General features: G+C 31.4%; 1 protein-coding gene across 7 annotated transcripts in view; it reads right to left on the bottom strand.

Annotated features, from left to right (window-relative positions):
- Positions 1-26,315, bottom strand: part of LOC114327866 (uncharacterized) — an 88,663-nt gene that overhangs the window by 38,051 nt on the left and 24,297 nt on the right. For 5 of the 7 annotated variants that reach the window (XR_007698212.1, XM_028276578.2, XM_050651319.1 and 2 more), the window contains exon 3: positions 19,341-19,535. Coding sequence is in view for 6 of the 7 variants with exons in the window: in XM_028276578.2 (XP_028132379.2) it covers positions 19,341-19,535 (195 nt within the window). In the remaining variant the exon portion in view is untranslated. Of the gene's footprint in view, positions 1-13,106; positions 13,406-19,340; positions 19,536-26,315 lie in introns of those variants that run through there. The other 2 variants (XM_050651321.1, XM_050651320.1) reach the window with 2 other exon arrangements.

Raw genomic sequence — 26,315 nt, 5'->3', positions numbered from 1 at the left:
ATTTTAGAAAAAGTTATATTCAAAAGATTAATGAAGATAAAATGTGTCCCGGACAGCTAAACGGTGAGTCAACCAGAAAGTAATTATACCAACGATGATGTATGCAATCGAAGAATGGGTTATGTGACCAGCAGGAAGAAGAGAAAGTAGAGATCTGAGAATGAAGGGTATTCAGAAAAATTTTAGATGAAATCCAATCGGTAGAAATTATGTCGAGAAGATAAACAAATAAATAAATAATGGGGATGTATGGAAAACCAATAATTCCGGTAAAAATACGGACTCAAAAGCTAGATTGATTGATCACATTATACGAATGCCAGAGAACCAAATGGTAAAACAGTACTCCAGAAGGGAAAATTGGGAAAAAAAGAACAGGATGTCCAAAAAGAAACAGGTGGGAGCAATAACGCAATACTTGTAATAAATAGGCTTGAGATTGGAGAGAAATAGTAAGGGACCAAAAAATTGAGGGAATTAATCAAGGTTTCTAAAGCCAGATGACTACAAGTCCTATAACGCTCTTGTATATCTTTATGAGACGGAAACAGTGGAATCGTACGGCCCGTCAAACAAACACATAGAAAAAGAAAGGAATAACACAAGCTTTCATAAAAAACAACAACTTAAGCAACTACATTAAGAACAATAAGAGCGAAAAGAAAAATCAATTACAGAGTGGGGTATACAAACTGACATGTGGTGACTTTCTAAAAACTTACATCGGTCAAACTAGGAGGACCTTGGACAAACGCATTGTAGAACACAAAAGGGCTTTCAATAATAGAAAAACATATTACACTTACGCACTTCACCTTTTAGATCATAGTTATTCTCGTAATGCAAAATATAATATTCTTCTTAATCAAAATAAAGGCTAAATCCCCACTCCTCAACGTATTCAGTGAGAGACTTTAAAATGCAGACATAGTAAAATTAATAAATAAAAGGCACTCTGCCGAAACAGCTGTAGTGGGATGAACTTGTGTAATAGTGCAGTCATTAAAGAGTAAAATAGGGTTTTACCTCCGAAATTTTTTACTATGAACCGATTTACATGAGATTTTGGAATTAGGCTTACCTTAACCTTAATTTCAATAGTCATATTTACCCGAACTTCGTTTTCACCCTGGGGGTGGTTGCCACCCCTTTTTGGTGGTGGAATTTTTTTTAAATAGCCTCAAATATCGATAAAAGACCTAATTTTAAGTAAAAAATGGTGTATAAAGTTTTTTCAAAAACCCAATACTTTTCAAGTTATTGGCAATTGAAAATTCGGAATTTTCTTACGATTTTCAACAGCTTTTTGCAAATATCTCCAAAAATGTGCATTTTAGCTATAATATTATAATGTACAAAATTGTAGCAGGTAAAAAAATGAACAAATTGGTTTTTTATAGAGTGTTCTAAGTGCAATATTAAGCAAGATATTGAAGATCAAAGCCGTTTTTTATTTTGTATGAAATTTAATCGATGTATTCAATGCCATCTAGCGGAGAGTGAATAAATTTTTATGCAATCTAATGAGAAGGAATTTTATAACGCTTAAAATAAGCTGTAAAATGAGCACTGTTAAAAGTCTTTTGTACGTAAAATGAGTGAGCTCTAATGAAAAAAAAAAAGAGAAACATCTAATGGTTTTTTTTTAAATCAATGGATTTCATAAGTGCCATTTCCACCAAAATTAAAATTAATCGTATTCCGTCTAGAATCAAAATCATTCCTACATCTTTTTTCATTATAATATGTAGTGAAAAACCTTTTATTTTGAAACGGTGAAGGGCTAAATGGCTCGAGAGGGACTGTGGTTGCGCTACCGCGCGCTTTTTAATCAATCATATCTTCGTCAATTTTTGTGTGAGAGGAAAATCAAACAAACCAAAATTTTGTCAAAAAAACCTATTTTTTTATTCTTACCCTGTTTTACGTATCTTTCATTATTTTTGAAATATTATGAAAAGAAGGTGGTTTTTTTTTTTAAATTCGAAAATTGTTTTTTCCTAAAATCGTGATTTTTTCAAAAAAAAATATGTGTTCTAAAGTAGCGAAACTGCTAGAATCCATCAAACTCTTTATATTAAAGTTGATTCTAGATGGAATACAATTAATTTTAATTTTGGTGGAAATGGCACTTATGAAATCCATTGATTTAAAAAAAACCTTAGATGTTCCTCTTTTTTTCATTACAGCTCACTCATTTTACCTACAAAAGACTTTTAACAGTACTCATTTTAAAGCTTATTTTAAGCACTATAAAATCCTTTCTCATTAGCATGCATAAAATTTATTCGCTCTCCGCTAGATGGCATTGAATACATCGATTGAATTTCACACAAAATAAAAAACGGTTTTGATCTTCAATATCTCGCTTAATATTGCACTTAGAACCGCCTTTAAAAAACCAATTTGTTCATTTTTTTAACTGCTATAATTTTGTTTATTATAATATTATCGGCAAAATGCATATTTTGGAGATATTTGCAAAAAACTGTTGAAAATTGTGAGAAATTTCCGAATTTTCAATTGCCAATAACTTAAAAAGTATTGGGTTTTTGAAACAACTTTATACAACAGTTTTTACTTAAAATTAGGTCTTCTATCGATATCTGAGGTTATTTAAAAAAAATTCCACCACTGAAAAGGAGTGGCAACCACGCCCAGGGTAAAAACGGAGTCAATATCACTTTTGAAGTTAAGGATAGGATAAATCTAATTCCAAATTTCATGTAAATCGGTTTATAGTAAAAAATTTCTGAGCTAAAAAGCTTCAATGACTGTACTATAAAAGTTCATGAAAGTATTGAAATCAAAAGTTTTCACTGATTTATTGTTAGATACAATGAATACATTAATATAGTCCATGTGGTGAGACCACTCCCGTCTGAAAAAATTTCTGATTCGGTTTCTTTGTGGATTCCTATTCAAAAATGTCTCCTTTAAACAAATCTGAAGGGTGCCGGGCGGAATTTTTGAGCAGAACAAATACAAAATATCACGTTTTTTCGCTCTGGAACATATATTTTTAGGTTTTTTGGGTCATTTTAAATAAGAATGGTGTCTTTTAATTTTTCACAAAAACTGACAGTTTTCGAGTTATAGGCGATTTAAAATCTGAAAAATGCGAAAATACGCATTTTCAAGGCTTAAAAACATATATATAAATTAATATTTTTGAAGTTGTCAGATACTTAAATTGAAGATTAAACCTTCAGCTTCAAGATTATGAAGAGTGATCGCGTCTAACCTTAATTTATACCGTTATTTTTTAATTGTTAAATATGCGTGTTTATCCGATTTTTTTTGCCGGTGCGGCGCCCTCTATTTAAAAAATCTCCTATTTTCCTCCGAAGAATATTTTTTCTAGATTCTTTCGGATATTCTAAATAAAATAAGCTTCTTGGCATTTTCCTCAAAAGTTAATCGTTTTAAAGTTATAAGCGATTTAATATCCGAAAAATGCCAAAAAACGTATTTTTGGATTTTAAATTGCTTATAACTTTAAAACTGTTACCTTTTGAGAAAAATTTCAAGAAACTTATTTTATTTAGAATGTCCCAAAGAATCTAGAAAAAATATTTTTCAGAGGAAAATTGGAGATTTTTTAAATAGAGCGCGCCGCACCGGCAAAAAAATCGGATAGACATGCATATTTAACAATTAAAAACAACGGTTTAAATTAAGGTTACACGCAATCACTCTTCATAAACTTGAAGCTGAATGTTTAAGCTTCAATATAAGTATCTGGCAACCCCAAAAATACTAATTTAAATATGAGTTTTTAATCCTTGAAAATACGTATTTTCGCATTTTTCAGATTTTAAATCGCCTATAACTCGAAAACTATCAATTTTTGAGAAAATTTATAAGATACCTTTCTTGTTTAGAATGCCCCACAAAACTTAAAAATATATGTTAAGGAACAAAAAACGTGATCTTTTGTATTTGTTTAAAAACATTTTTTAAACAATTTCTGCCCAAAAATTCCGCTCGGCACCCTTCAGATTTGTTTAAAGGGGACATTTTTGAATAGGATTCCATAAAGAAACCGAATCAGAAATTTTTTCCAGACGGGAGCGGTCTCACCACATGGACTAATAGGATAAGTAGAAAAAGATAGAAATAATACCCTGGCTCTGGAAGATACAGACTTTTTTATCAAAATGTTCTGGAGAATGCAAAAGATTGCATAGAAAATAGATGGTTAAAAGAAAATTGCACTTATTAATTCAAAAACAAGTGGAGGGAGACTTAGTCAACGGTAAATAGCATTAAAGCCTGCTGATAGAGGATTCCGTACTATAAATTTGGGGTTAGTTGTGCGGCTGTGATTATAAATCTGCTGCTACAACGATCCGTGGATTTAAATCGCTTCTGTTACCGGTATCGGTTAAATTAACGGTGAAATTCGTAAATAGGAAATATACTTTATCCACTTTCAACTGCTTGTACTGGTGTTATTTATCTTTCTGTGCTGCACAATTATTTTTTAAATTCAGAGCTAATAAATAAGCTTGTTTCCATTTGAAAGAAATAACAGAGGCACGTTATTACAATGGTTGTAAGGGAGGACAGTGTTATTTAAGGAGAATAAGATAAGTATATTAAAAAATTTATAGTTTGGTATAAAATTAAATAGCACAAAAATCTTGAAAAATGTATACTTGTTAGCGTTTTAGGCTCTTATAATAATGTAAACGTACTACTCGTCATATTATACAGGGTGTTTCATTAACAATTGTCCATATCGTAATTGGAGAAACCTTAGCACAAAATACGAAGTTTTAACCCAAAACACTTGAATGAAATATTTCTCCTTACTGAGATACAGAGTGTTTTATTACAAATTCATATTCTAAGCTGATTTTAGTCCATTGTTCAAGTATCTTTTAATACTTTTGGTTCAAATTTGACACACAGTTTAAACATGTAAAGTTGTGCTCACTACGGAGAGCAATGGATGGTATCCTCGCTCCGACCCTTGCTCCCTGGTATTTATATTCGTTATATTCCTGAATTCTCATATTTAAAATAATGTATTTATTTTACATAGCGATCGATAATATAGTTTCGATCGCTATGTAAAATAAATATATTATTTTAATGCGAGAATTCACGAATATAAATACTAGGGAGCAAGGGTCGGAGCGAGGATACAATCCATTGCTCTCCGTAGTGAGCAAACCCTTAGGGTACTTTAAGTAGTTTAAAAAGATAATTTTCCGCTGTTACCAGAGGCGTGCTGTAGGGATATATACTTCATTTTCGCCCCTTTTTCCCCTCACAATATACGCCACTGTCGTAGTAATCATTTCAGCATGTTTTTTGATTCCTTGTTACTTTTTACATAAATATCATCTTTTTGTCTCATTGCGATAAAGCAAGTAGTTTTCAAGTTATTTGCGTTTAAAGATAACGGATTCCATAATACTATGTAATTTAAATTAGGGATGGGAAGAACCTACCGGTTTAAACCTAAAACCGGTTTCTATACTTCGCAATAACCGGTTTTACCGGTTGTTTTTTTGTCCCGGTTATAACCGGTTTTTTCTTTTTAAAGTAAAAACCGGTTATTAGGTTTTTACGGTGATTAGGATTAGGTTAGGTATTATTTTGGATCCCAATCATAATTATTATTCTCAAGTAATTATTCCAAACAAAACCATAATTCAAATTTTATTTTATTTTATAAAATACAGAATCAAACTGAAAGTGCAATCTCACATCAGCCAGAAACAATTTTTAAGTTTTATTATAATATTTCCTTGAAAAGGTATTTGTAATCATAATATTTACATAAGAAGTGATCTGGTTGAATTAGACGCAAACATTATCTATTTTTCACACTTAACAGTTGACATTGAAAGTGGGTGAATGACTTTTTCTGATTACCAAAAATAATGCTCTGACTATGAATATCGAATTACGGATTACGAATACGAATCTCCAAGAATTTCTCTACGTTTTCAAAACGATACACTCATACTTACAGGAAGTATTAAATGATTTAAAATTCCTATTCTACACCCTTAAATAATAGGTTAAAGTACCTATTCTACAAATATACAAACGTGTTAAAAGCAATACATGTTCTTTCGATAGTATTACTAATTTTGATCATATTGATATCGAATCGAATGGAGTATCGCAAACTAAAGTGTATTGTAAATGTAACTTTGTAACCTATTGGATTAAAAAAACCGAAAACCGGTTTTTCCAAAAACCGGTTTTTTGGCCGGTTATAACCGCCAGGTTAAACCGTAAGCAAAAAAACCGATATAACTGAAAACCGGTGTTTTGTCAAAAACAGCCATCCCTACTTTAAACTATATTCAATAAGATTATCGCCCGGTTTTATAATCAACTTAAAATAAACATTAACTAAAGTTTAGTTTAATGTGTATTACAATTCCATTGATAAAGGTACTAACTTAAAATTTAAAGTCTACTTTAATTATTATGAAATCGAGCGTATATGTGTTTAAAATACATAATCTAATTGAATCCATTACATTAAAACGCAAATAGCTTGAAAACTACTTAATTTATCGCATTGACACAGGATGATATTTACTTAAAAAGTAACGAAAAATCAAAAAAATTGCTGAAATGATTACGACAGTGGCGTATATTGTAAGGGGGAAAGGGGCGATAAGAAAGTATATATCCCTACAGCACGCCTCTGGTAATAGCGGAAAACTATCTTTTAAGACTAGTTAAAGTAGCCTAGCATGTGTAAAATGTGTGTCAAGTTTGAAAAAAAAATATTAAAAGGTGCTTTAACCATGGGCTAAAATCATTTCAGAACATTTGTAATAAAACTCTCTGTATCTCGGTAAGGAAAAATATTTTATTTAAGTGTTTTGGGTTAAATCTTCGTATTTTGTGCTAAGGTTTCTCCAGTTACTATATGGACAATTGTTAATGAAACACCCTGTATAGCTTAAAGCTTGGGGATTTTACCATCTGCGTAGAAAACGAAGTTTCTCGATTCTTGCAACAAGTTTACAGAGTGTCAGCTTAATTTTTAAAGGAGCTTATTAAACAGGAAACATTTTCCACCTTTAAAATATGTTGTTCAAATTATTTTGATCTTGCATTAAATCTGTGAAGTAGTCTTTGAAAGCTATCTTCATTTTAAGAGCTTTAATAGAGAATTTTAATTTCATTATTCCCTATTCGGTATCGTCGTCCTACACTAATGCTGTTTATGACTCCATCCATTATTAGTGTTAATAGCGTAGGACAGTGAATACCCTTGTCTCATTCCATGCCTGTATCAATAGGTTCCGTAAGTTGTAAGTTTTAACTTCTATTTTGTTGTTTTGGTAAATGTTTTCAATAGTTTTTATGATATCCAGAGGGATCTCTGTATTTTACAAGAGACTTATTGCAGTTTTGTTTATAAGAGTTGTTTTTATATACGAAGAATTATAAATTTATTTTTGTGAAACATACTTTTAGTGATAATATGAAGCGGTTACTAATTTTTTGTGTTTATAATTTTAAATATTTTATAAACATTTTTAAATTTATCCAGCAGATTATTGGTTATATCGTAAACAAAGAAGTTTACTTTGGAGTTACCTTAGAGGTACTTAATTAATATTCCTTGAAAAACGTCTTTATGTAAAAGGTCAAATACTTGAAAAGATCTAATTCGGCCACCGAATTTTGGGATGAAATTATTCAATGGAGACCGTATTCAAATAAAAAAATATATCTGATACATAAATGTAGATCCTAAATGAGCTTCGAAAGCATAATAAAATATTATAATTTTAACCTTACATTCACTTTCATCATTTTTATGTTCCATTAGTAAATAATATTTTATACAAAAATTGTATGCGAAATGCTAACGGAATCGCAAAAATGTTAAATGATCATATTACGTGAAAAAAAATGGTACTAAAGAAGATGCTTCCTCACATCGCAGAAAAATTTAATTTTCATACTAATTTCCGCGCTTTTTGTCTTTCGCTGATAGTTGAAGACATGCAGAAAGAGCAGCCAGTATAAACAGATAATAATTATGGAAATTCTGAGAAAGGACAATTTACAGCTCCTCCAAAGTAAAATAGTACAAAAGTAAATGTGATAAAAATGAAGTAAAGTGCCTTTGTTTAACACTAGAATAATTTAACTTGACTTGGAATCAGCAGATATAATGAATAACCAAGGGAGTGATAACTAATGTAACAGTCAACTCCATCTATATTAGTGTTAAGGTGGACACAGTTTCAGCAAAATATATTGCATTTATAACGTGGTAACTAAATCAGAAAATACATTTATATCAGTGGTATGGTTTCCATAGTTGCAGAGAAAGTGCCATCCTTAAATTAAGCAAGAGACAAACATATTCTGGCCTCGCAACTAGAGGAGCTCTCAGATGTACATCACCAACAGCTACAGATACCTTAATGGATCTTCCTCCTCTTCTCATTGTTGTACGCGGAAAGGTTAGAAATACATATACTCTGGGCTAATTAGCAAAATACAAGGAAAAGTTATTTACCAGCAATTTTATTGCTGGAATCGAATCTTATGATTGTATATATTAATAATATAGGTATGCAAATTCCGCAGATAGTGTGCTACTTTTCTTATAAACAAAATGGCGCCCGAAAATCGTGCTTTTTTTCAATTTTTGCTCTATAACTCCAAAGATTTTAACTTTACACCAAAAACACTCAAGTAAAAATTCACCGTAACTAAATTTTGCATAAAGAAGTGTTCTTTCCGATTTACTTCAACGAAAATTTTCCCCGGAAAATGCGGGTTTTTCCAACAAAATCTTTAATTTTTAATGAAAATTTTAGATAAGTAACTGTACATAAATAATTAAATAACTTAGTAATATAAAAGCTCTTTTCGTATAGATTATAATTCCAGAATACGATGGAAATTGAATGAACAGTTTAGCAACAATTGAATTGTTAATTAAAAATGTACGGTCTCTGTAATAACCAGAATAATTATGATACATAAGAATGACTATGATTTTTGTATAAAAATGTACTGTGCCTATTTAATGTACTTTACAGAATTAAAATTGGACTATTTGAGCGGTCTCGGGAATATTTTAAAATTATAAACAATTTTTTGGCTTATAAACAAATAGAATATCTCGGGAAATATTAAATTAAGTTAAATCATGAAAACGGTATTGGAAAAAAACCGGCAGAGTGCTTTTTCTAAAAGAAAAACCATTTAATTGTAATGAGTGATTCTTGAGATATACCCGGTCAAATTTGACCGGTATTTACGGCAAATATATAAAAAATAGGATAATAATTTTCAAACCATCTCCTTTTTGCTTTGTCCTCTTTCACCACACCAATTTTCATATCTTTAAAATACTCATAACATATATATTATTATAATAAAAACTATCGATATTACGAGTGAAAATTGACAAAAATAGTAAAATTCCAATCAAAAATTAGGTTGGAGAAAATATAATTTCAAAGTTCAAAACCGGTCTACGTTAAAAAAATGCATTTTCTCGCCTTTCCATGGAGCAATTTCCTTCATTATTTTTTTATTCCCAAGTAGAGCCATCTAACTAACGCATTATTAAATGTCAAACTTGTTGAAGATATTCTTCTTTAGGCGCGATTCGATTGAGGGTAAAATTGTACATAAATCTGCACGCCTGCGCACACAGACAGTAGTTCCTTGCTAATCTTTCAAGATAGGTGTTTATGTATCTGTATCCGTGCAAATAAGTCATTAAAATAATATATTAGTGTTTTTAGTAAATGTATTATTTATTAAAATTCTTGTGTTTTGGATTTGTGTTTCTCTGTAGTAAAATAATAAAATGTTGTTCTGAAGCTATTATCTTGTGGCATTTTTACAATTTTAACTATTTAGAATGGGAAATAAGCCACAATATTATTAAAAAATTATTTTTATTAACGTTTCGACGCCCAAATCGGGTGCCGTTGTCAAAATACAAAATACTATTAACATAAACAAAAATGTTGTTGCTTAGTAAAAAAAATTCTTCTAATAATTTATTTAATTTGACTCATTTATATCGGCAATTCAGATACATATGATACATTTTAAAGTAGAAGACTTTAAAATGATATTGCCAATATTTATGAGTTACGTTCCTGGGACGACTTTACTGAAAGATAAGTTCATTCGATTACATGAAATCAACCCCAACTCAAGAATATCCGTCAAAAAAATCATAGCATGTGATCTGTCTTTAAAAAGACAACCACATGCAACGGTGACATTAACTAAGCAACAACATTTTTGTTTATGTTAATAGTATTTTGTATTTTGACAACGGCACCCGATTTGGGCGTCGAAACGTTAATAAAAATCATTTTTTAATAATATTGTGGCTTATTTCCCATTCTAAATAGTTAAAAAATAATAAAATATTTACACTATTTGTCGCCGTGTTGTGTAATTATATTCGAAACTTACATGTCAATTACAAGGACCTCGCTGGTGTAGTTGCTAGGGCGTTAGCTCCGAGATTGGAATGACGCGGGTTCGAATCCTGGGCGATTCATATTTTTTTTATTTTTGGTTGTTTTAATAAAGATTTTTTGAAAGTGGTAGATAAGAAAGTTAGTTTAATTTTTAAATAAAATACAAATAACCTGTTAAGTATATTTACTTCGTTGAAATTACCTATAAAATAGAAGAATATCTTCTTACGTGCGTACAAAGTACACACACATTCTTTTTTTTTTTTTGTTTTGTTATAATAGATTAATTTATTTATAAGAAAAGAAAACTATACATATTTTTCCAGTTGTAGACTTTTTTTTAGAAAAACTTACTACACGTGTATCTTTTAACGTTAAAAACACAAATATTCTCATTTGAAAGCTGTATAACTATTTAAACAATCTTTATTTAAACAAATTAAACATTTTTGTTATAATAAAAAAATTAATTTATTATAACAAAACAACAGCAACTTTGACATTTAATAATGCGATAGTTAGATGGCACTACTCGAGTTACTAGGGAACAAAAAAATAATGAAAAAACTTGCTCCATGGGATACCGAGAAAATGCATTTTTTTAACGTATACCGATTTTGAACTTTGAGATTATATTTTCTACAGCCTAATTTTTGATTGGAATTTTGCTATTTTTGGCATCTTTCACTTGTAATATCGATAGTTTTTATTATAATAAAATATGTTATGAGTATTTTAAAGATATGAAAATTTGACCTGTTGTATCTCAGGAACCACTCATCATAATTAAACATTTTTTCTTTTAAAAGAAGCGTCCTGTCGCTTTTTTTCCAATACTGTTTTTATAATTTAAATTAATTCAATATTTCCCGAGATATTCCATTTGTTTTTAAGAAAAAAATTGTTTTAATTTTAAAATATTCCTAAGGACGCTTAAATAGTCCAATTTCAATTCTGTAAAGTACATTAGATAGGTACAGTGTCTTTTTATACAAAAATCATAGTAATTCTTATGTATCTTAATTATTGTGGTTATTATAACGACCGTAAATTTTTAATTAACAATTCAATTGTTGCTAAATTGTTCATTTAATTTCCATCGGCTACTGGAATTATAATTTATACGAAAAGAGCTGTGATATTACCAAGTTATTTAATTATTAATAAAAAATTACTTATCTAAAATTTTAATTGAAAATTAAAGATTTTGTTGGAAAACCCCGCATTTTCCGGGGAAAATTTTCGTCGAAGTAAATCGAAAAAAACCCGCCTCTATGCAGAATTTAGTTACAGTGAATTTTTATTTGGGTGTTTTGGTGTAAAGTTAAAATCTTTGGAGTTATAGAGCAAAAATTGAAAAAAAAAAACACGATTTTCGAGCGCCATCTTGTTTATAAAGAAAGTAGCACACTATCTGCGGACTTTGCATACCTATATTATTAATATATACAATCATAAGTTTCGATTCCAGCAATAAAATTGCTGGTAAATAACTTTGCCCAAAAATGGCCTATTCTCCGATAATCTACCCAAACTAATAGGTGTTATAGAGGGTGAGACAACCTTTAACTTTCTGGTAGTTGTAGAGGACATAACAATATCATACATGGAATGAGAATATCACATAGATAATAACTTCTAACTACATGGAACTTAAATATAGGCCTAATGCAGTTTGACATTCACCCATGAAGAGTAATGGCACATTACATCAACATATAACAGTTATATCTGGTACAACGGGTAACATAGATATAGTCGATTCGCCAATCGGAGACACAACTGGCTACACTACAATCACAATAAAAATGAACTATATAGAAATAAACAAGCCAAGACACGTTGAATGTTCGAGGAGCACTTCCAAATCATGATTTGGAAGTGCTCCTCGTGCTTGTTTATTTCTAGTGCATTTTTATTGTGATTGTAGTGTAGACAGTTGTGTCTCAGATTATCGACTATATGTTGAACGCCAAACTGGTAATCATTAAATAATAGAATTTCAAAATTATATGTTCCTGGATGTAAGAGGAGGAAGATCTGGTAAGGGATGCATAGGCAGGACATGTCTGTTAAGATGACCCCATATAGAGATAAGCACAAAGAGAAATGATAAAAAAATATGTATAACAATCTCTATAAAATGTAATTCATATATTTACTACATATTCAGAAATAAAAACTGAATGAATTTCATCCCAAATTTGGAGCGTCTTTCACCAACGTTTAGGGTTCTATGACAAGAAACATAAATAGCTTTATGCCTAAAAAGATCCTGTAGAAAAATCTAAGCTTTTTGACTAAGAATCAGAAACTCCAGTCATTTGTATTTATTGTAAGTTGAAAAAAGTTAAAATAATTTGAGGAGTTGAAAATTAGATGTTTGATCATTCTTGTATTTATTAGTCGGAAAAATGGTTTAAAATTAATCGTAGTAAAGTATGTTCGATACATTATAAGTAGCAAATAATTTGATTGAATTAAACAATAAAAAAAACGTAGATTATACTAGTCCACAAATTGTAAAATCCCTAAAAAATGTAAAAAAACTATCATAATCATAAAAGAATGTAGCATTTTTAACTTTGAAATTAAGTTAGATTTAATGTACATCAGTAAAATCAAACACTACTTGTAAATTAATCTTACCATGTAGAAAATATACAAAAATTAACTAACATGAAGAAACTGATTCCACTGATTATCCATGACACTACATTTCCTGTGTTCACAATGGCATTACAAAATGGTGTAGTTGTAAACTCACTGACACTTTGCCAAAACACTTTTTTAAAAAACAAACTACACTTTTTTAGTAACTACATTCCCTTATATATTAACCAATGGTGTGTATTTTGAAAATATGGCGTTCGATGAACAGATATAAAAACTTGTGTACTTTTATTGTACCAAAACTAAATTTTTATCATGGACATTATTTCCTAATGGGGAAATGAAAAAGTTTAAACAAAATATTGATGATATTTTTATTTTCTAACTTTATCGTAACGAATAAACAAGATATTGATCTTTGCTAATTAATTGGCTGATAAAATAGGATAACCTCTTTTTGTATTTTTTTCAGGAAGGAAATGGCTGATATTTTTAACTTGAGTACAATGTACAGTTTATTTTTATTTCCATTGTTGGTCCAATACATTTTAAAATTCGCCAGGTTAGTTTTGAAGGTAGGAGTTTTATATAAGGATTTTTCTTTGTTAGTTTTTAAAGAGACACATTTAAAGGAGACTGAATTGAAACAACTGCAAAAATTTGCAAAGGTGCTTATTGTGAAGTACAAAAAAAGAAGTTTCTTGGAAGATTAGGAGGAAAACGGACACCTACGGTAATGCACCTAAAGTACCTACAAATGGATTAAACATACAACGAATGACATAATAAAGCGCAAAAAAATATTGTAATGCATAGACCGTTTAAAATTTTCACCAAAAAATTGGCAATAGATGAAGACAAATTGCCCTGTTATAGGTTGCTATTCCATTTGAAGCATTAAATAATATGGAAGAGACTCATTAACAACTCATTAACGACTAAATCAACGACAAGAAAACACAAGACCCTCATAAATATGAATAAAGTTGATATATTGAAGCACCTGCTGTACCTGATTCAAAATTTTTATGAGAACAAAAAAGGAACAACATGCTTAAAGAGGTAGACCTATCTCACTCCTATTAAACTTGCGTCACTGTTTATGCAAGAGCGGAATAAGTCCTAAAAATTGGCTTAAATCAACATTATTGGCGATAACTAAGAAAGATAAGAGCATGTATTGTAAATAGCACAGATCAATTAGTTTAGTAACGATGTACTAAAGTTGTTTCTGAAAATCATCCTATGAGAGGATTTCGACAGGAATATGTGCACTCTCCACTTTTGTTTAATTTATATCCAGAAAAGGTTTTCAGAGTAGCTATGAAAGAAAAAACCTAAGGTATAATTGACCATGCAGTTAATAACAACTTAGATATGCTGATGACAGATGTGCTCGCAATGGACAAAGATGATTCACCAATATTTTATTAGCCGTAATTGACCATAGTAAACAAATGGATCAGAAAGTTGATATACACAAAATTCATATATAGGTACTCAAAATCATATATGATTAGAGAGCGGAATATATGCAACACAACATTACCAAAATATGCGCATATATATGCATTACTTTTACTACAAATATGCAGGTATTTTGTCTAAATTTGTCTAAATATGCAAATGCGTATTAAAAATACTCAAAAATAAAACAATATATTAAGTCGTAAGATCTTCAGAAAAGTTGCCTTCAAAAATACGTACAACTTTCCTCAAACAATCGAAGCCCTCATTTTTTTCTAAACCATTTTTTAATTTATTTCTAATTGTAATCCCTGTATTTTCGGCAATTTTTTGACAATGAGCAGAAAAAGTGTTAACAAGATTAACCGAATCATTTAATTGTAAATTCCTGTGTTCTAATGACTTTATTAGATCTGGTAAAAAACTAAAATGAACTTTTATGAACATAAGTTCTTTAGCAATTTGTACGTAACTTAAAGAACAAAGTACGTTACTTAAGCTAAAGAACAAAAGCGGAATTGTCTACAATTTGATGGATTTTTGTATTTTGATGCTTCTCTCTATGTCCGTCTTTATAGAAGTAAAAGCGAATTTGTCGAATAAAAACACTCTTTCCAGAAAAATTTCTTTGTGGGACATGATGCTTTTGTTTGTCAGTTCCTCATTTAAAAAATGAAATATGAAAATGAATGTAACTTACGATTTTGGAACAGGCCTTGCAAAATACTTTGTCTCCACTTAGCTTTAACTCGGGAAAACACTTTATCCAAGCACTTTTTTGAATGGTAGACATATTTAAATTTAATATATACCAATAACTTCAACAACACTAAATACGATACGTTTACTTTAAACAAATGTTGGCCGGAAACTGACAAATTAATTATTAGACCCTTAAAAGCAGGTAGGTACCTACGACTTGCTACGCTAATAAAATAATATTTTTCTGGGAACACCCATAACTGTTAAATTCAGGTAGTAATGGGAAAGTTCAGATGAGAGATAGATAGATAAATAACGAGCTCGTTCATAACGAAGTTATAAAATTCCAACTAAGAGAGGAAAATTTTATACTTTTATATAATTTATTTTTAAAATATGCAAAATAAATCGTGTTTAGCTTAAATATGCAATGTTGTGTTTGTTGTCTGAAAATATGCAATATATGCATCTATATGCACTTTGCATATATTCGGCTCTCTATATATGATATATACTCAAAAGTCATCAGCAAAGACCAAAAATGTAGCTTATAATTTAACTGATATCAGAATAGATAAAGAAATAATGTAGAGAGTACAATAATACCAATATTTAGGCTATTGAAAAAAGTGGGACTGAGGAAATCAAAAGCAGAATAGAGCAAGCCAGAACATGACTTAAGAAGATGCAAAAGGTATTAACAAACAGAAAGCCAGATTCCTCTTGAGAATGCGGATATTACGTTGTTATGTCTTCAGCATTCTGCTACATGGGATAGAAGCATGGACTCCCACTGAAACAGCGTGTTCAAAAATTGAGACTTTCGAGTTGTGGTCGTACCACCGAGTATTGAGAATATCGCAGATGAGCATAGTGACAAATATAACAGTTTTTCAGCGGTTAAACAAAGAAAGAGGGGTACTAAATACCATAAAAATTAGAAAATTAGAGTACTTTAGCCAAGTGGGAAGAAATCCTGAATTTATTTACTACATAAATATAATAGTAGGGAAAAATAGAAGAAACATGGTCCTAGACGAAGAACAATCTTGGCGCAAGAACCACCGCCAATTCTTGGAAGACGACGTACTTAAAGAAGAAAAGAGGAATCGTATGCTAAAAAAATCTCAACTCTTCGCAGTGTTTCGGGAAAGATACAAGGCAGGCCTACGTATTGGATCCAAATATGTGGATTTCTTCATCTATGGCACAGTTGTTGTGCAAAAAATTGCACTTTGAAAGATTGCAATGGAAATGGCGAAACATTGGAAGATAAGGAAGGTAAGGATGCGCTTTCGGAGAAGTTCCAAGAAAATCCCTGTCTTAGAGTTAACAAAAAAAATTACAAAAAAGATTATGCTACTTAATTCTGGTGTAGAGGAATTAATTTGCAAAAGTTAGACCTATATAAACGAAAACTACTTTCTTTTACGGCAGAAAGTAAATTACCATTTTTTTTTAATACAGGGTAGTCCAAAGAAAAGAGTTTACCTCGATATTTGGCAGTAATTATTAGATTTTAAGGAAATTCTGAAACAGGTCGATTTTTCTTTTAAGGGTACACATTTTTACGGTACACATATCTTTTATTTGTCAACCCCCTCCCTTGCACTTCACCAACTTCTCATTTTAAATAGAAAATATACCATGTGCGGCATATCATTAGAAAGGCATTGACGGGTTAACAAAATCGATCTGTTTCGTCATTCCCTTTAAATCTAATAACTATTGTCAAATATCGAGGTGGACTGTTAGTCCAGAAAGCCACTGCGCATCAGCTAGGAAAAATATTCCGATTCGGATTTTTTGCACAATCCTATTTAAAAAGGACCCCTTTTAACAAATTTTCATGTTGCCAGGACCAAAAGTCGGTCAAAAATTTTTAAAGGTTTTTTTGTTTTTTTCCTAAAATTATTTTTTTTGCATAGAACAAAGTTTTTTTAGGTTTTTTGGATCATTTCAAACAGAAAAGGTCTTTAGTGACTTTTCTCTAAAGTTGATAGTTTTTGACATATAAGCGATTAAAAATTGAAAAATTGCGAAATCGGCCATTTTTAACCTTCAAAAACTATGTGAAAGACAAATTTGAATGTTGCCAAGGTAGGTAGATATTCTTTAAACATCGATTGATGAAATCTCGAAGAGTTTTTTGCAATACAGTATTCAAAATATATTCCACCGTTGCATGTGTATAAAGTATGGTGTAAATGAAAGGAATAAATTCGTTATTTCGTAAACCGGCGACTTTAAGAGGAAACAGTAGCGATCAACAGGTAGCAAAAACGCGTTCCAAGATTGCGGCTGTAATTTTGAATATTTTTTTGAGATATTTGGCACACGTATTCGTAATATAATAAATAATGGCGGTACAGAGCCCAATTTGAAAAATATATTAATATGGGGAAATTACTCTGTAATTAAATACAATATTAAAAAAACGAGCCTGTACCGCCATTAAGAAGAACAAAAAAATACACTTTCTTCAAATAAACTTTTTTATCCGATACCAAGATTTTGTGTCATTTTGGAACTACTAACATTTTTAATTTAATTAGTAGTTCCAAAATGACACAAAATCTAGGCATCGGATAAAAAAGTTTATTTGAAGAAAGTGTATTTTTTGTTCTTCTTAATGGCGGTACAGGCTCGTTTTTTTAATTTTGTATTTAATTACAGAGTAATTTCCACATAGTAATATATATTTCAAATTGGGCTCTGTATCGCCATTCTTTATTGTATTACGAATACGTGTGCCAAATATATCGAAAAAATATTCAAAATTACAGCCGCAATCTTGGAACGCGTTTTCGCTACCTGTTGATCGCTACTGTTTCCTCTTAAGGAAAAAACCCGAAACAGGTCGATTTTTATTTGTAAGTTATGATACTGTGGCATATATGGTATACTAGTGACGTCATCCGTCGGGGCGTGATGACGTAATCGATGATTTTTTTAAATGAGAATAGGGGTCGTGTGGTAGCTCATTTGAAAGGTTCTTCAATTCTCTAGTCAGTAATGTAAACATTTACATAATTATTTATACAGGGTGTCCATAAAATTTTTATTAAATTAAATTATTTGACAAAAAAAGAAGTAGAAGGACACCCTGTATAAATAATTATATAAATGTTTATATTACTGAATAGAAAATTGAAGATCCTTTCAAGTGAGCTAGTACACGACCCCTATTCTCATTTAAAAAAATCATCGATTACGTCATCACTCCCAGATGGATGACGTCACTAGTATACCATATATGCCACAATATCATAACTTAAAAATAAAAATCGACCTGTTTCGGGATTTTTCCTTAAAGTTGCCGGTTTACGAAATACCTAATTTATTCCTTTCATTTGCACCATACTGTCGGTGGAAAATAGTGTCGCTCACGCTTGATTAGCAATTAAAAAACAAAGGAGTTTTGAATATTGTATTGCAAAAAACTCTTCTGGATTTCATCAATCGATGTTTATAGGATACCTACCTACCTTGGCAACATTCAAATTTTTAGTTTTTCATATAGTTTTTAAGGGTTAAATATGTCCAATTTCGCAATTTTTCAATTTTCAATCGCTTATATGTCAAAAACTATCAACTTTCTTTAGAGAAATGTCACTAAAGACCTTTTCTGTTTGGAATGATCCGAAAAACCTAAAAAAACTTTGTTCCATGCAAAAAAAATAATTTTAGGAAAAAAACAAAAAAAACGTTTAAAAAATTTTTTACCCACTATTGGTCCTGGCAACATGCAAATTTGTTAAAAGGGGCCCTTTTTGAGTAAGATTGTGCAAAAAATCCGAATCGGAATATTTTTCCTAGCGGATGCGCAGTGGCTTTCTGGACTATGTTTTCTTTAGCCCAACCTGTAGGCATATTTACAATCTACTAATTATAGGACTTTCTTTACTTGAAATTAGTTTTATTTTTTTTTTGACTAATTGGAAACATTTTGAAGACGGTAATGGAAAGATACAGAAAATTATTACATTAATTAATTATCGTTTTGATTAGGTTACCGTGTTGGCACATATTCGCATTAAAACACCATATTAATCACTTTACACACCATTACTGACCCCACTTAGCAAATCAAGCTCTTACCTTTGGCTTAAAAACATCGAAGATGTTGGGCTTAGCCTCTGTGGTTCCGTCTGCAGGTTTGGTTTCATCTGCGGGTTTGGTACCATCTGCGGGCTTGTCTTCTGGTTTTGCTCCATCCTTGTCTGCGTTTGCTGCATCTTTGGGTTTGAAGATGTCGAATAGGTTTGGTGGTGCAGCCTCGACGTTTTTTACGCTCTTAATTTTAAGCAAAAGTTAGCTATTTTTGTATTTTGAATATTTTGGAAATGTTTTTATAAAGTTTAAATTTGATTTTGAGTTGAATTAATTTTTGTTTAGGAAAAAATGTTATTATTTGTTTAGGTCAAGTGAGAATTATTTTGGTATTATTTCAAGTCAATGTTGAAACTATCAATGTCAACTAGCCCAGTTGAAGCTTGTAATCGGATAAGACACGGAGATTGCTTGAGCCTTCTATAGTTCAACTGATCATGAAAGAAATCATAAAGTTAGAACAAAAACGATACTAAATTTGAGAAAAACTACATAAAATAATCTGATATGCAGACAACACAATTTTCTCAAAGTAAAGACGAGTTCCAACGCATGCTTCATTAACTTAATATAACCGCTAGAAATTTAACACGTTAATTTTCCCAAAAAGTAGAAAAGTATTGGTTATAACAGCAAATCTACTCAGATATAAAATGTAGCTGGAGAGTCAGATAATACAACAAGTGATGATGAAGTTTAAATACCTGGGCATCACACTATCTAGCTACAGAAAACACAAAAGATAAGAGGATTACCAAGTGAATAGAACAAACAGAGCCGCAATAAAAATATCGGGAAAGAAATGAAAGGCAAGATTTACAGAACGGATATCAGACCAATAATGACATACGCATCAGGAACATGACTTGACACAAAGAGAGCAAAAAGAATGCTAGAAAGAGTACAGATAAAAATCGTTAAAAAAATCGATGGTCAGACACCAGTCAGAAGATGCAAAGTGAAGAACATCAAAGGCTAGGTTTGATAGAGAAGACTAGAATGGACCAATCATATAATTCGAATGAGAACAAGTAGATTAGTAAAAACGGCGAGCGACGGTTCCCAATACCATCAGTGGGAAGACCACGAAAAGGATTCGAATACCAAAATAACTATTCTTTGTTTTTAAATAATTAAATGCAAATAATACCATTTTTTTAATACTTTTAAACCCTATTTTATTTTTAATACGTCTGTAATATATAACACAAATAAATCAACAAAATGATCAAATATTTTAGACCATTATACCATTACAGGTTAGAAAAAGTAAGCTGCGTTCTTTTTGAACCTTGGAAGTCTTATAGGTAAAAGTGTGGAGTGTGGATGAAAGAAGTAGAGTACAAATTATTTGCTTTCAAAGATTACGTGGACAGGACAAATAGCGAAAGCACTAGATGAAGGATACAAATTGTGGTATGCAGGAAAAAGTAACACTAGGAATGGAGCTGGTATAATAATTGCTGAGAGTGAAGTGAAAAATAACGTAGCAGAAGTTGTAAGAACGAGTGAGAGAATAATGTCAATGAAATCTGTACTTATAGACCGAGAGCTAAAGCCGAAAAATCATCGTCATAAGTAATATGGAGTTTTTCCTGTGAAATGTGTCCATGTATATTGACAATTATGACCCCTTTCAGGCTGACACCTCAGTGGATACAGGAAGTAGCAATAAGGGATGAAAGGGGAAAGTTAGTGCAATCATTAAAGGTTTCCACCTCCTATTTTGTTAACCCTCTATTAATTTGCATGAAAATAGGTGACCAGTTAGAGCATACCTCAAGAAATAAAACTGATTTGGTGCCAACTTGCGCTATTAACCTGGTGGTGAATACCACCACTTCCCGCGGGTGAAAACAATTTTATTTAAAATAACCCCACAAATCGATAGAGGGAAAAATTTTAAGTAAAATTTGTTATATCATGTTATTAAAATAAATCAATACTTTTTTATTTAAAAATAAAAAAGATAAAAGATTTGTCTATTTAAGAGCATATGCGTGAAGTTACGGGTGATAAAAAGAGCATATTAATTAATTGTATGTTAGTAAAATATTATTTTTATATTATTTCGATATTTAATTGAATTTTTTCTATCAATATAAACTGAATATGTCCAGAAACTGGGGGTGTCTAATAATGGGTACATTTGACATATTCGAATACAATTTTGCTAAATTTATAATATCGAAATAATATAAAAATAATATTTTAGTAACATACAATTAATTAATATGTTTTTTTATCATCCGTAACTTCACCCATGTGCTCTTAAACAGACAAATCTTTGATCTTTAATAACTCAAAAAGTATTGATTTATTTTAATAACATGATATAAATAATAATAATAACATGATAGAATATAGCAAATTTCACTTATAATTTGTCCCTCTATCGATTTGTGCGGTTATTTTTAATAAAATAGTTTTCACCCCCGAGAATTGGTGCACCCCCAGGGTAAAAGTGCAAGTTGGCACCAAATCATTTAAATTTCTTGGGGTATGCTCTAACTAGTCACCATTTTTCATGAAAATCGATGGAGGCTTAACAAAATAGGAGGTTAAAACCTTTAAAGACTACACTAACTTTTCCCTTTCATCCCTTATTGCTACTTCCTGTATCCACTGAGGTGTCAGCCTGAAAGGAGTCATAAATCAATATACAATAGACACATTTCATATGCCAAACTCCATATTACTTATTGTAGAATGGAAGAATATGGAATACGGAAGAATAAAGAATTATTTAATGTTGTGTGTGGCTGTGTGTGTGATCCTCAATCATGGCTGTGAGAGAATGAAGAAAATCTTTATATGATCAATTAGGAGACATACTAAGTGATATTCCATCAGAGGAGAAAGTTATAATAGGAGATTATTTTAATGTGCCAATCTAAGACATGGTATGAAGCACTATAAATGGAGGACTACCGAACTATGAATGGTCGACCGCCTACAAAATGGATTGCCGATTTAAGAAGGTTAAATAAAAATTGGATGAGAGCGGCGCAGGATATACAGGGTTGGAAACAAGAGGAAGAGGCCTATGTTCAGCAGTGGACTTTTGAGGCTGGATGATGAAAAGAAGATATACATGAATTTAAGGGCTGCAATGTAATAGTTATTAATATAGTAAGCCAAGAAAACAAGTTTCTTGTACCTGGAATCGAAGTAAAAAGTGAAACTAAACCAAAATATCGGAAAGAAACAGAATTAGTCAGGTGGTGGATGTTAAAAGATGAGGTCTATTCAGTGCAAAAATGGTAAAAAACAAGTGATCTAATATGAAAGGAGGTCCTAATACAATTTAGAGGAACATGGTCAGTATCATTTGAGATACTGCGATTGAATAACTTGTAAAATCGTCAGGAAGGAAGCCAAGAGAGTCTAACAATACATGGGAAACAAAGTTAATTGAGTTTTAAAAATAAAAATATTGAGTACACAGACGATATTAAAAGAATAGGATAAGGATGAAATACTTTAGGTTATAATGCAATAGGTGGAATACCACAATATAACAATGAAGACCATGTACCATGGACCAAGAGAGCAAGAGGACGACCCAGATGAGATGGGGAGATAACATTGGAAAGATATGAGGAAAACACTGGAAACAGAAAGCACTAAACAGAAGCGAATGGAGGAAACTGGAGGAAGTCTATGTTCAAAATTGGACGAACTAAAAGACAAAAGAAGAAAGAAGAAAGAAATGCTGCCAACAAAATTAAAAAAAAGTATTCGGTAGCAAGGATTTTACAATTTCTTTAATGATACCTTCTGGGATAAGTGTTCTCTATATTATTTTATGGGTTGAAAGCTTTGAGATTAAAGAAAAACCTTTTAAACGAAACCGACTTCGAAGTATGGACCTACATAGTACAGAATATTACGAATAAGATCGGAATCAAATTATAAAAGGGAAATAGGTTTTAGATAGGTACTATTAAAATTATAGAAATGCAATATTCGGAAGATGTCAAGAGAGCGAGTATTATAACTTGCTGAAATTAATAATACAAGTCAGAGTTCAGGGTAGAAAGGAGAAGCATCTTCTGATTAAACAATTTGAGAGCAACAGAGATCTGATGATCCCTTTAGATCAACAATTTTGAAAGTGCTAATTACCATGTTGATTGTTCAATTTCTTAAAGGAAATAATACATGAAGAAGAAGATACGAATGAGAAATGGTCGATGATTTGAATGAATGAATGTGATAGCAAACATCTATTACAAAAAAAAGAATAGAAGATTAAATGTATTAAGAACCATAAGAGAATAGTCTGATAGAAAAAAACATGTTTTTATATCCTGCAATCCACTCGTAAGGATAACAAGATATGAATGCCTAGATAAAAGACGAGTGAAAAAAAGAGTAGCGGGAAAAACAGTGTATGTGTATATGTATATTGCTGATATGAGAATGTATATACTACACAAAACACATTAGAATAATAATTAGAAAATTGCTGGAAACTCAGTTAAAACTAAACAAACACAAACCGAACGTGGTTGGTAATATTTTAGAGTTGTATGAGTAATTATTTCATACAAACAAGAGATATGAAATGTACTGTATAATTAAAATTACAGTCCTACATTTAATTTTAAAATATTTGACCATTTGATTTAAAAAATTTCTTGGGTTTTTGATTCCAAAACTGTATTATTCTATTTTAGGCCTGGATCCCGCGTACCAAAAAAAAATTAGTTAATAGCAAGCTGAAAAGTTAATAGTTTAACGGTGCCTAGTCGGACAAGCTTTGATGTATGGGTACACTCTAACAGGAAAAGTTCTAAAAATGTATAAACATTTTCAATTTCTGCTGCATTTTCAATTCGAAAATGCAGCTGCTGCATAATACTCTGGTTAAATTGGAGAGTGCAGGAAGAGTCTATACCGGTTTCGGGGGTCTTTTTCCCCTCATGATTAGTCCCATATCCTCTTCTCTCCGACTTTCCAGGTATCACACAGTACCGAAAGACAAAGTAAGTTATCAATCAAACTAGGACAGAAAACGATAATAAATATCGTTGACATGCTACCAGATTGACAACAGGTGGAATACTTTCTTTGGTTACACCTCCTGAGATTTTCAAAATTTATAAATCAAACAGGATGCCGAGAAAATTAAGATGAAAGAATTTTAAATAATTCATAACTCATCTGCTATGCGTGGTAAAAGTTCCAACAAAAAAGATTCCTTTATACTCAACAAAATAGTAAATGAATTAAAAATGTATAAACATTTTCAATTTCTTTGCAACACAAAAATGCAGCAGCTTCATAATGCTCTGGTTAAATCACAGAGTGAAGGAAGAGTCTATACCGGTTTCGGAGGTCTTTTCCCGCTCATCAGTAGTCCCATATCCTCTTCTCTCCGACTTTCCCTGGTATCACACATTGAGCCTTTCCGAATTGCAAAGAAAGAAATGTCACGGATGAACTAGAGCCACCTACCTAAAACCAAAGTAAGTTATCAATCGAAGTAGCACAGAAAACGACAACACATATCGTTTCCATGCCACCAGATTGACAACAGGTGAAATACTTTCTTTGGTTACACCTCTTGAGATTTTTAAAATTTATAAATCAAACAGACATGCCGAGGAAATTAAGATGAGAGAATTTTAAATAATTCACAACTCATCTGCTCAGCGTGGCAATAGATGCACCTGCAGATGAGTTGTGAATATTTAAAATTCTCTCATCTTAATTACATCGGCATCCTGTTTGATTTATAAATTTTGAGAATCTCAGGAGGTGTAACCAAAGAAAGTAGTCCACCTGTTGTTAATCTGGTGGCATGGGAACGATATTTATTGTCGTTTTCTGTGCTACTTCGATTGATAACTTACTTTGTCTTTCGGTAGATCGCTCTAGTTCATCCGTGACATTTCTTTCTTTGCAATTCGGAAAGGCCAAAAGTGTGATACCTGGGAAAGTCGGAGAGAAGAGGATATGGGACTACTGATGAGGGGGAAAAACCTCCGAAACCGGTATAAACTCTTCCTGCACTCTCCGACTTAACCGGAGTATTATGCAGCTGCTGCATTTTCGTGTTGCAAAGAAATTGAAAATGTTTATACATTTTTAATTCACATTTTTAATTCATACTCTTTTGTTGAGTATTAAGGAATCATTCTTGTTGGAACTTTTACCACGCTGAGCAGATGAGTTGTGAATTATTTAAAATTCTCTCATCTTAATTTCCTCGACCCGTGTTGAGCTGCCCCCCCCCCCACTTGCAACAATTAAAAAACAAATAGCCCTGATTTATGAGCTATTTATGAGCTCTCATATTCCGCAAACTAAAAATTTTGAGCTCGTTCCACTGAGCAGGAATTTAATACCCTAGTGGGGGGGGCTGAGTCAGCCCCCCCCCCACTACTTAAAAATAGGAATATTGAATCGGTTTTTGCGGCAGAATTACGAGCTATTTATGAGCTCTTGAAAATATATAGTTTCGATTTTTGAGCTCATCCCCTTCACCCCCAAACAACCCTTTAATTGATTTAACTTAAGAGAAAGATGCTGAGAAAACTTAAAATATATCGTATTGCGGATATAATTCCTGTAGCTTATATACTCTAAGAATAAACTATTAAATCAAGGGCATTTCGATTATTGAGCTACAACCCCTTCGCAAGAAAACCACCCTATCTTCCCGGCTTAAGAGAAAGTTGTACTTAAAATGCGTTAAACTAATTATTTGGCGACTACATATCATTTAATAATTTATAAGATTCCAAATTACGCGCATTTAGATCAGTAAATTGCAATTTATTTTGTATAGTGCAGTCACTGAAGGTAAAAATCAACGATTACCTTCAATTTCGGTGAACCTTCATCGATCTTCACGAAAATTGGTCAGTGGTTAGAGGATACGTCAAGAAAGAAAGGTGACATGGTACCACCTTGCGCCTTTACCCTGAGGGTGGATACCGCCCCTTCTCGGGG

The sequence above is a fragment of the Diabrotica virgifera genome, chromosome 5 (genome assembly GCF_917563875.1).
Source record: "Diabrotica virgifera virgifera chromosome 5, PGI_DIABVI_V3a".
NCBI classification, from domain to species: Eukaryota; Metazoa; Arthropoda; class Insecta; order Coleoptera; family Chrysomelidae; genus Diabrotica; species Diabrotica virgifera.
Note: the sequence above shows the minus strand (reverse complement) of the source record. Positions and strands in the feature narration are given on the sequence as shown.